General features: G+C 35.4%; 1 protein-coding gene across 8 annotated transcripts in view; it reads right to left on the bottom strand.

The window, feature by feature from the left end:
* The window catches only part of LOC128909555 (kinesin light chain 1), a 74682-nt gene that overhangs the window by 8039 nt on the left and 53751 nt on the right, over positions 1–12892 (bottom strand). For 5 of the 8 annotated variants that reach the window (XM_054201368.1, XM_054201370.1, XM_054201373.1 and 2 more), the window contains 3 exons: positions 11348–11456; positions 7877–8038; positions 2444–2574 (listed from right to left, as the gene is read on the bottom strand). In XM_054201368.1, the coding sequence (XP_054057343.1) occupies positions 2444–2574; positions 7877–8038; positions 11348–11456 (402 nt within the window). The other 3 variants (XM_054201369.1, XM_054201371.1, XM_054201372.1) reach the window with 2 other exon arrangements.

Raw genomic sequence — 12892 nt, 5'->3', positions numbered from 1 at the left:
CAACCCTCTGTATCAAGCAACAACATGAAAACTAAGTCTGTCTCTCATGCAGTGCTATTAGTGTATTTCTATTTGATTATTTCTCATTCAGAATCCTACCTGCCCCGACAATTACTATTTACAGAAGCACAGTATAAGCAACAGGTGGAAATCAATTTCAAAATAAAGCCTTCACAGAGACCTAGGCAGGGAACACAGAGCTGTACTGGTAAGGAGGGAGGCACAGAAGTCTTCTACCTAGAGCAGCTGACTTCATAGCAAAAGCGATTTATATGTATGCTATGTCAGTACGGTAATATTCAGCTACCAAACGCACTGGAAACCAAAGGTTTGCATAACAAAAACCAAGTATCCCTTTCATTAAACTCAAAAGCAGAAAAAAAATAATTAACTCTATTTACTAAAGTTTCTTCAGAAAATGAAATCAAAACAGTTTCTTGGAGTATCAGTATGTACAGCTATGCTTCATGATCTACAAAGCTAGTGTTTAATACCAGGAATCTTAGCTGGTTTTAATAACAAATGCAAATATAAATTAGGATTAAAAAATGTCCATATCTTACAAGAACAGAAATTGTAATATTCGTCTTACACATTCAAAGTGCGTATCTACATAAAAGCCTGTCAATGCAATACACTTACTGCAAGTTTTAAGAATAAATTATTCTTTAAGAACTACAGAGACATCTAAAAACCAAGAATATTTTGTCAAAAAAGGGAAGCAAGAAAGATATTGCTTTGTTTTCAAATTTGTTTCACATTAATGTCTCTATTTGAGGCAATCTTAACTCGTGATACAGACCCCAGAATGTAATTAATGTTAATGTGGGCTGATTATTTCTACCTTAGTCAAATACTACCACGTGCAGACAATATAAAGGCAGAGGAGTTCTTACAGGACACTGCAAAGCCAAATGTGTTCAATTATACATAAGCATAATTTTGTATACCTATAATCACTGAGTTACTTTACTTGCAGAAAAAGTTAGCTCTATTTAGTACAGAGAAGGAGGAATAAAACTCTCGGCTTTTAAGAAACTGAAAACCTTTCCATGTCTCACAAAAAAAAGGAGAAAATGCAAAATTAGCTATGAATATATGCATCTATTAATACAAGAATATACCTGAACTATGATGTATGAACTCTAGACAGAGCGGAACAGAAACAGAAAACCAATGTAGAAAGATGCTAACACTAAAGACAAAGACGGAAATCCCTTTTACTCTATTTTGGCTTGCACTTGCTTGTTTTCCCTATAGCATTTTACATTTACATATTTCCTTCTTCTAATTACATGTTTCTCACAGTTTATTCTCAATCTGTCATCTCAGAGGCAGTTCTTAACGATTTATCAATAAACACAAAGGGATTTTTGACCTTGAGTTTGATTTAGTACCTTGAACATCAAGACTCCGGCAGCTGAGAGTGAAATTCTAATTAACAATTCTAAAAATCTGATCAGGCTGAATTTGAAACAGACATGCAAGGAAGAGAATTTTATGTGTATTGCAGCTGTACACAATTTTTATAGCCGCATAAAAACAGTAAGGCAAAACTTCACTGGAGCACCTACAAGAACACATCGAGACCCTGCCTCCAGATCAGTGTCTCGGCTATTACCATCATCACCACCATCTATTGTATTTACTCATAGATCCAATTGCTCCATCAGAAGTTACTCCAAGTTCTCCAATTTAACTGTTTTAAAGCATAAGTTCAAATTCACACTGTCGTACAACTTTCTGTCAACTAAACGTGTTTCAGTTTTCCACAGCAAGGGGAAAATACCCCACAAAACTGATAGCAATTATGTTGGGTAGCACATCCATGAGTGCTATTATGAAAAAGAGCAGTACATTTTAACATTTCAACTTCTCTGCAGCTGCCGATCAGTGATTAATGTTTGTATGCATTTATTAGAAATATTACATACATCTAAATCCATAATCATATGGTAAGGAGGAAAGAGGGAGAAGTCAAACTTATTAAAATTTGAATTTTTACCACTGGCTTCACTGAGGCCAAAATGTTAATGAAATGCACAACTAGGTTCAAGTTTTTCAACATTTTCCTCTGCTCTCTGAAATCTGGGTTTTCCAAAAATAGAAACTGAGAAGGGCTCAAGTCGGTAATTCTCTTAATACCCACAGCAATATATAAAGCTATATCAAGAATATTAAACTATATCAAGAATGTTAGCTGTGGGTTTACTGTATTTAAGCTTTTATTGTAAGAATCAGTAACATTTATTATTCTTCACCGTTGTGTGAAAAGGAGAATTTTGCAGGTAACTAACATTTGTCAATAATTCCATCAGGCTTTTCTATTCTTCAAGCGGCGAAAGCAGTAAAAAGGGAAAAAACACTGCCCTAGGTACTGCACTAGGCTACAGTGAGGGCACAGAACGAGGGCACACCAGTACAGCTAAGAATAGATAATTACCCTGGATTCTTTGGTTCACTGTCTCGTGAACTTCCTCCCTTCAGCTTTCTAACCAGCTTCTCACTGCTGCGTCTAATGGAAGCACGAAGTTTGCTAAAGGAACCACTGCGTTTTAAAGATCCAGTGCCATCCTGAAAAAAATTAAACAAATGTGAAAGTGCAAGAGTTTGTTGCCCTCCCCCAAAACTGGCTCAAAACCATTTCATTGATGAAAAAATTATTTTAAATTGCTATTAATATATACTTGATACAATGACCTAAACACAGAATATCATATAGCTATAACTTTACCAAAACAAAAGGGTTCCTTCCAAACTGTAAGAAAGATTTCTAAAGTGCTCAAGCCGCAGTTCATAATAATTAATAAAACCCCACCACAGAAGCCAAACAATTCACCATCACCATGTTACCATCTCATATGAGCGCACTGTGGTTAACAGAGTACAAGCCCCAAGCAAAAGTATTCCATCAGTCTCAGAAAAAAAATATTTTATTTTTTCTAAACATCTACAATACTTGCAAACATGTTTGTTTAATCCTAAAATCCTTAAACAAAACATATTTCTGATCAGAAACCTGTATGGTTAAATTCCCATGCTTCATTTTAACTTTCACCAAAGAAAACGTAAAACATGATGAAATGGATTTTTCGTACATTGCATTCATGTTTTACACTGCTACGCTGATCAAAGAAGCTTCCAACTGACCACAATTCTGTTTTTCAACATTTTGCTCTTTTAAAAAAAAAACAAAAACCAAAACAAACCAAAAGCCCCAACAATTTAGTAAGATTAGAAGTGACCACTTCCTACTTCATAGAAATCCTATGTCATTAAGAAAGAAGAATTGTAAAAGAAGAAAGTAAAGTACTACTAAGCAGACAAAGACAGACACCTGAGTTGGAGTGAGTTTATTAGAAGTTAGAAAGACAAATACACAAATCACTGAACACCAAGATTAGTAGAGAAAAGCATAATTGCTAAAATCTCACACAAAGACTAAACAGCAATGCTACTTTAGAATAATCATAAGTGAAGACATCCAGAGTTCCATATTGATGTTAACCACGTAATAGGTCTCTAAATACATTTTAAAGCACTTGGAGAACATGCCTTACTGTTACGGGTTTTGTTTTTCTCCTGTAAAGATCACCATCATGCCATTTCAATAATACCTTGTGTGATACTTTTAGCTACCTTTTTTCCATAGTGAACAGCTACTTATAAAGTTCATTGTTACTTTTTTTTTTTACTAATGTATTACACAGCAAATGGTTGTAATAACATTTTGTATGACTAGATACATATCTGGCAAAGCTACACGTGTACAGAAATAGAAAAACCAAAAAAAAGACACCAGCACTGAAGGAATGGCCAGTTTACAGGGAAGTGTAGCTCTGACAAGAATCTTAAGGGGTTTGCTAAAACACAGCAGTCAGTACTGAAGAGAGAAGTTAAAGCTTGAAGATGGTGCACGCCCGTCATGCAGGAGACAGTATAAGAATCACAAAAGGCATCTAGGCCTGTCAGAAATGGAGAGAGAAAAACTGAATGAAACTGTTGGGAAAAATTCAACAGTTTTCAATTTTGAACAGTTATGTTTACAGTATTTCTAGGTCACATTCAAAACAATTTTTTCTGGAGTAAGTATTTGGACTGCCCTTAAGTACAAAGTGCAGGCCCTTGCAATTACCGCAATGTACTTCTTTATACAGTTTCATCTGTATCACTAATATGCAATGTACAAATGAACGTGAAAGAGGCTGTGCATTCTTTAAGTTAGTACTTGCATAAAACACAAAATACCCTTAAGGAGGGATAGCTTTAGTATTACATTTTGTAAACAAAGAAATTATTTTTTTTTTCACCTGACATGAACACAGAAATAAAAATAAAGAAGAAAAAAAACCCAACCAGAAAGAAAGTAACAGAGCAAGGTGCATTCATTTCAGCTTTAACTTCTGTCAGGAATTTTCCTCAAAACAAAGCTGCAAGAAGAAAGAGGTCTTCCCCTACCTCCAGACAAAATTCTGCGCATTCCTTTAAGGAATTAGAATCCAACTGACCTCACGAGTATTTCTTAGAACATATATGCATGTATATACGTTATCCAAGTGGAAACTTCTGTACTTTCCCATATGCAGTGAGGCAGCTGAAAGAATCCACCTTTAAATATAAGCTGTGGTTCAATTCACATGCTTTTCATTCTCTGTGTTAAGTACAGAAACCGTTACTGATACTATTAAGATAACTGTTTTGAGAACCTTTACCTATAGCAATGGAATGAACAGTAATTAAAATTACTCTTGCAAATAGCAAAATGCCTTGCCACCAAGTGATTAGAAGATCAAAATCTAACTGAGTATTTGTTTCAAACTAAATTGCATAGTGTTCACGCTTTTAAAAGTGAAGTGAACTTCAACTTTGCAGGACAGAATAAATTGAAGTCTGAATTCCAAATCAGAAGTATTAGATCAGTAAAAAGGCTAATTATTCCTGTGGTCTTAAACCAGTGATGCTATAGTAGTATTAATGATCAAATGAACAAAGGCAAAACCAATTTGGTAGATACAGAGTATAACTTTTATTATGCTAACTAGCACATTAGGAATAAGCAGACAAGCTTTTGGGTACTTCAAATCTAAAATAAAAACATTGAACTTCCAAGTTAAACACTGACTGCAGGATTACCTTTAAAACCCCTTTAAAACATGAGCTTCGGATAAAAAAAATAAAATATCCTAAATCCAGTGCAAACAACGAAAAAAATCACTGAGATATCCATTTCTATGGAAAAGATTAATTGCCAATTTTGATGTCACTCAGAATGAGAGTCACCTTATTACTTTGCTTACACCTCCTGTGCTTTGTAGTTGTCTGCTACGATGCTGCTCTGACTGTCTGGCCCTTCGTATTAAAGAAGAGCAACTCTTTCCAGCTAGTCTGTGGTAGTGAAATTTATTGCTTTTGTTTCACACCTGAAAGCGGACTGATGTACCCAAAAGTCTGTCTTTTTTCAGCACATGGTTTAGAACAATAAAAGATACTCTCTCACACTAAAAACACGATCTTAAACTAAACACTATCATACTACAAAGATTTTTATCTGTCCTCCAACTGGCTGCAAGATCAACTTACAAAAACGCCAGTCACAGATACCCACTGTCATTTTTAATATACAGATATAGTAAGGGCTAAAAATCTTGGGATTTCCACCTTGAATATTTAAGACAAGTAGTCCTTTGCATTTTGGTTAACTTTAAGGGATGGATGTTACACAAAGCATGTGAATATGCACTACACAACCTCACTTAACGTGTTCATTTTAATAGTTAATGACAGATTTACTTCCAATAGATATTTCAGTTCATTTTGTAAGAATGTAAGACATTACATCAAAGCATACAATGCTTAATAGTGATTATGTTCCACATGGAAATCACTAAACAACAATGAATCTTCCAATGTAATCTTTTATTAATTTATACATGCCACCTATTCTCTGACAGGCAAGAACACGAGTCAGCTTGATCAGTTCAGATGAATTTAAAGGGAAAAGGCATGCCTCTCTTCAGGCTCTGTCCACAGAAGTATCTGCCTGACAAAAAAATTCTACTATATTTTATGAATCAGAATATTTTGTCTGGAGGGAACGCACAGGGGTAAAAAAAAAAAAACACTACATGATATAAAGTAGAGGGAAGAAAGCACTGAGATAGAAACACTAGCAGGGTAGAGGGAGAGTTGCCCACTTCACGTAAAAGACGTAATACAAAATATCTTTTCTTAAGAGGCGGAAAACCAAGAAAAAAAACGAAGATGAGAATAAAGCAATGCCACTTCAGCACACTAAGTTTGTTTGCCTTGACAGGTCAAAATTTAATTTTTCAGATCAACAAATTTTATCACTGAGTTTGATTAAAATATTGACCTAGAAATACTGTCTATTGCTTTTCCAGAAGGCCTTTTCAATCCAAAACCTGCATGCTTGTTTAATTAATGTCAATAACAGAAAAAAGTTTAATCCATTTAGAACATATAGTCATGCAAAGTACAGCGAAAATTAAGGGAGCAGTACAGTACACAGTTCTAACGCTGAATGGGCAAAATGAGAATTAAAAAAAGAGTTATCCAACCTTACTTTGGCTTTATTAATGATGCAGTATTATTCACATTAGATGCTGATTGACTGTCTTGGCACTGAGAACACCAATGCCAAGAAAACAATAATAAGGGACAAAAGCAAAGATGGAAAGAACATGCTCCTTTAAGACTAAAGCAGTACATGTTTTATGAAGGTTTATTTGGAATACTAAACTTTGTCTCATGTGGTGAAAAAAAGAAGAAAAAGAAAAAAAAGATAGCTATTGTGAGAGACATGAAACTTCAGAACACTCAATATTGCAAAGTAGGCCACTTCCCCTCCCATACAGGAAAAGCAGGTGATAGCACTTTTATAATCTAACAGAATATTTTCAGCAGAACTGCAGCTGGGAGTTAGTTAACAGTGCAATATATATCCCATTGCCAGCAATGGGATAAAGCATGGGAAAGCTAGTGACAGAAGCACACAACTACATAAGCAAGATCACTAATTGAAAACTTGCACTGTCTTTCAAATATGGGAAAACAATGGTTAGAAAAATGCCTACGAAATCACATTATACTTTTTTTAGTTTATGAAAATCAGTGTTATACCATGAAGCAAATATATGGGAAACAAATAGGAACAAGTCTTGACTCCAGTCCAATTCTAATACAGGAAAGTGATGCTAATATTCACTTAAGAAATGTGAAGTTACTATCACATTGTTACGTGATGGCACTGCCTCTTAAAATGTACTGTATAGCAGCTTGAAAAGTTATGTTCTTTTTTCTATCAAGTTGGATAAGGAGGAGATTGGAATTATTTTAGTGTTAGACTGATCACTTCAATTTACTCTAAAACTGCTAACACTTAATACATCTCCATAGCAAATGTGCTTTGTGATTCCAACAGATGCAGTATTTTTAAAGAAACATTTAAAATACAGGTAAATATGGCATCAAAAGGACAAAAGCAAACTTAAGTTAATTGCCAGAATATTTCTACTAATAAAAAGAAACCACTGACAAGCAATTGTACACCAGACCATACACCAGGACACTCAATCAGCATTAAACAACTTAAATACAACTGCTTGGGATTCTTGAAGAAATTTCACCATTCAGGACAACAATAGAAACGATGTTTTAAAATTTTAAAGTTTTTTTTACATGTTATGAAAAACAAAATGTTACTCTCCATTTCTTAATTGATTCTGCAAAATTACAAAATACAAAGTAGATCAACCAAGAAACTACTGAAAATACGATAGGCTGGTGAATGGACAACCATTTTTGTTATGGTGATAATTTATCTAGGCTATTTTCTTAAACTGTGTACTGTACTTACCCCATTCCATTCTACGCTCATACTCACTTCCTCGCCTCCATCAGGACCACTCTCGTACTTTACCACATCAACATTGAGGCTTTCTCGGCTTCGCCTTTTCTCTATGCTCTCAGGGTCATTCAGCACTTCAGCAACTCTCTGTTTATGAACATTGTCAAGACCCTGAGAATTAGGTAAAATAGGGAAAGGTTTAATTTTATTATGAGTTATATTAATCTACAATTTACACACAATAACCATATCAAGAAAGAAGTCAATCAAACCCATAACCCCATTACCCTGATTCTGCCTTCAAAGGGCAGTCAAGATGAGTTGCCCTTTATACATTACAGGAATCAACACAGCATGAAGTGGACAGACAGTTTGGTAGTTTGAGAATTCAGTGACTTGCCATTCTTTTCCTCCTCCTCTATCGCTTGTCAAAGCCTTATGGTGTTCATGTCACTCACATGAAGCCATTTGGCCACCAGCTTAATATTTAAACAATGCACAGATCATGAACAGTCAATGCAATTTTCAGTTTTCCACCTATCAAATGGTGCAGTATTCACCCACTTTTGGAAAGAACGTTGCAGGTGTCTGAATATCTAATACCTAAGACAAAGGTTGTGTTATTTAAAAACATTGACATATGACACTTGGCACAGTAGTACAATTTATCCTTCAGAAAGAAATCACAGAAAATAGACTTACAATAGAACAGACTAGATATATGCTCAATAAAATACGTTTACTTTGTGTTAAAGAATGCCCACCAAATAATCCTTTAAATATCTTAAAAGTGTTAAGATACCTTCTGTGAAAACCCTGCACTAAAATAAAGGCAAAATCTTTAACACAGAAACTAGAAAGTAACAAAGCTCAAGTCATACTTGTTTTCAGTTTTGTTTTCTTTATAATAAACCTATATAGGTTCCAACATAGCTGCTTTCCACTAACTGAAGAGCAGAACAGCCCTCCGTAATGGAATTCTACAGACAAGGAAGTATGAAACCAACACATAACGATCGCATATTTTCACTTCCACACGGCTGTATGGTGCAGAAGAGTGGCTAGAGCTCTCAGACAGTAGAGAAGCATAGGCTCAAAACAGCTTTTGCACCAAACCCTTCAGCAGCACAGAACATGAGAAGCGTAAAATGATTTAAAATCACCACTGAGGAGGTCATGTATCATATAAACAACCTCTAGGCTCTGTTCCAAAGCTACTGTCTCTCATTTACCTCACATGTTAAAAAGAAAAAATAGTGAAGGGGCAGGAACTGCACTTTCCCGGTTTGTTCGATTCTGTCATGAAAGATTAAGGACAAAGAACTTTACTGGTCTTCAAAAATCTAGCACATACATCCCAGCAGCTAAAGCAAACAAAAATGCATGAAGGAGAACAGAGCTGTGGAGGACTGATGTCTTTCCTCACCTGGGAACAAAAGTACCTCTTTGCTTTTAGCTCAAAAAGGGACATGCATTAACCCTGTCTGTCCTCCTTTACTTTAATGACCCAGGATAGAAAGGTAGTGTTAAACGCTGCTAGTAAGATGGCATTGCTTCCTACATGTACAAATCTAGTGCTGTGTATAATGTGATGTATTACGGCATGATAGTATAGGTAGTATATGAACCAATGAAAACCTGAAGCATGCTTAATAAAAATGAAGTAGCAGCAGCAAGCCTTCAGCAGGCTTTTTGGAAAATGGAGACAAGGAACAGTTTTTCCAGTGGTACTGGCAAGCCCGAAGGGGTGATTAAACAGGGACTCTAAAAGAGACTTCTCCAATAGCAAGATCCTCCCATCCTTAATTCCCAAATAATCAATTCCAAGCTTCACAGTAAAAATTTGAACTTGAAAAGCTGGTGTTCTGTTTGTTTTGTTTTTATACATTAAAAAAAAAAGGAAACAAAGGTAACTACAAGCTAAAGTCTTCTTCCACCAGTCTTCTTATTACTATTATATTATCCCTATTTATCCTGGCTGTATCTGTTCACACTAAAAAATTATCCCATGTAATGGCAACAGTAAAACTAACAACCAAAGCAAATATGTTAAGATGCAGTGCACATTCATTTCTTATCTTCAAATCACATCTGAATGAGACACTCACCAAAAATGAACCTTCAGTAAAAGCACATGGAAAATCATCCTCAGTAAAGAAAATACCTGTATCAGCTATTTCTCACCCACCCTTGAATTTTCTTTGCTGAAGAACTTTTCTCCCAGATTCATATTTTCCTCTTACCAGTTTAATTCCACTTATTTGGCAAACGCTCACAAGTTTTCCATCATTTTTTGTCAAAGAAAGAACTTACGCCACCTTCTATCAAAGGGAACTGTTGCTGAATTCACTAGAAAAGCATGAGGTTTGCCAGGAACTTTTTTGCACTCTCCGTTTTCCAGAAATCAGTTTCTATATACATCAAACACTGCAGTATCATTCTTTAGAATACAACTTCAAATCAGTATAACCAATAAAACCCAGTACGTTATCAATAAAGATACGATCTGTCACCTAAGTCAGTTTATTTCAATTTAGAATTTGAGTTTAGAATTTTACATGGACATAAAGAAAAAAAAAACAACAAAAAACAAACTACTTCTGAAAAAATAAAAACCTTATTTACTATTGCTTAAAAACAATATTAAAGTTGAACTTTCCAAGTTGGTTTTTTTTTTTTCTATTCACTAACATTTTCTTATTTTGCTTTCCATTTTAAAACTGACTGACAAGCTTTGTTTTCTTGTCCAGTCTTAGGTACTTCTATAAAAGATATTGTATCAAATCATCCAAAAGGGAAAGGAAAAACAAAGAGCAAATAAAACCCCAACCAAAACAAACACTCTCCTACCTTCTATGACTGTGAGAAAGGGTTACTTGAACAGCAGATTTGAGACCACAGAGACAGCAGAGAACTCCTCCACATTAAAAGAATTATAGTCCTCCCTTAAACCGTAATACCCATGCCATCAGTTTGCAAAAGTAAACAAAACAGCAACGGTCAGATTTATAATGGTCTTCTGAAGGTCTGCACAAGCTGCAGCCAGTCATATGCAGAAACAGAACATTTATAAGTTTGACAGTTCCTTATTAAAAGTAGAACAGCATTACTGGGAAAGGAGATTATCAACTGAAACTCTCCATTTTCTCCTAGCTACAGTCTCCCTCCCAGGACATGTAGCCAATTGAGGAATGCTGCCCAACACAGTGTTTTCTGCTCTTCCACTTTCCACATAATTTCACTCCAAATTTGAATCATGCCTCTAGTACACGGTGCCACTGCCCTAGCAATTAACCAGTTTGCAAGCATTAAGACAGTATCAGTTTATCACTAGTTCAGACTGAAATTAGAGGGCAACACCATGCACCAGACACTGACTAGCTAAAAGTTTATATATTCTGCATGTACAATAGATACTGAAGTTGAAAATCTGCATGACCACAGTGCAGAAATATCATTAAGGCAAATTTTCATACTTGCCTGTTTACGAGATCTCATTGCTGCCTCTTCTAATGTTTCAGCAGCTTCAAATTTGCCCTGTCGTCTGTAAAGTGCTCCAAGGTTCTTTAAGGTAGTTGTTACTGTTGGACTATTACAGAAAAAAAAAAGTGTGTGTATATATATATAAGTACACACACACACTAAACTCTTTTCAATTCACAAACCATGAAAACTTAAATTAATATAGTAACTATCACATTTTTCATATTTAGTAAGTCTCTCTTGAAATACATATACCATACTTCACGTACATGGAAAAGCCTGTTAAGCCCTTTCAATATGCATTAATGGCTCACACTGATTAGTCACCAGCCCTGAAACTGGAAGTTAGTAACTAGCCTCTAGATCTACTCAAGAGAAAAAACTAGAGTGCTATATCCTTTTGTTTCTCGGATGCATCTCGAGGTGAAAATTTAGCTCAATCTGAGTGTGTCCAACCGAATAATTGTGAAGCTTCCAGAAAATATGCTTACTCATGCATAGAGTGACCATTACCGCAGCATGTCTTAGTCACAAAACGAATTACCAGTTCCTTTCATCAGCTTTTACTTAGTACCTATTTGCAGCGTCTGTGCATTCAAACTACGCTTGAATAATAAAGAGGAAAAAAATATCGCACATTTCATTATCAAGTCTCACACTACAAGACATTTTTGTTTCAATGACACAATGAGATTTAGCTCAGTCACAGTACTGTTGCTTGAAGTTTTGCTCCAGTAACAGCAGAGAAAAGATTTCCTCATGCATTGGAATGAACAAGTACATGAAACACAAACCAACAAAACGTATTGCACCCAGAGTTCGGGATGGAGAAAAAGGAGCAGATTTCAACAGTACAAAGGTTCTGTTGCTTGTTAAATACAAGAATTCAAACACTGAAGAAACAAAAACCCCTCACTGAATATTATCAGTACTAGGTGCAAGTCTTTTCTTACATTGTACCACCTGCATGTTAAAAAAAAAAAAAAAGGCAGTTAAGGAACAAAATTAAAGCAAACAAAAAATATTTCACCACATATAATCCAAGCTGAAGTCCTTTTTTCTCTTCTTCCATTTTAAGATATACGTTTTAATTCACACAAAACTATATTCTTCAAGGTTTAGAAACTCAAATAATGCTGAATTGTGGCAGTTTAGCTTTGGTTTTTGTGCCAGCTAGAAAACTCAAGGCTCAGTTATTTGCACAGTCTCCTTTTTGCTTCTGGCCCTCTCTAGAGGTCTTGCTGAGGCTGGGAGAGCACATATGCCAACCAGCAGTATAAAAAGAAAGAAAGGTGACCTATGCTTCCATGTGAAGTACTGCCAAGAACACAAGTAGTGAATCTTTATGTCACTAGATCTAACCAGCCTAGAGTAAAAGCAGCCCTGGGACTTAAAAACTGCTACTGTGTTCCTGAAACACAGACTTGGGGCCTGAATTTTTAATACTACAGTTTTTATAATCCTGAACAAGTAGCTGGTTTGGTTTCATTTTTAAACATGCTTTAATGCGGCATTTCTAGATACTGGGCTATTGCTGCTTTG

This window comes from Rissa tridactyla, chromosome 4, assembly GCF_028500815.1.
Source record: "Rissa tridactyla isolate bRisTri1 chromosome 4, bRisTri1.patW.cur.20221130, whole genome shotgun sequence".
In the NCBI taxonomy this organism is placed as follows: Eukaryota; Metazoa; Chordata; class Aves; order Charadriiformes; family Laridae; genus Rissa; species Rissa tridactyla.
The sequence above is the reverse complement of the archived record's forward strand: the minus strand, read 5'-3'. Positions and strand labels throughout refer to the sequence as shown.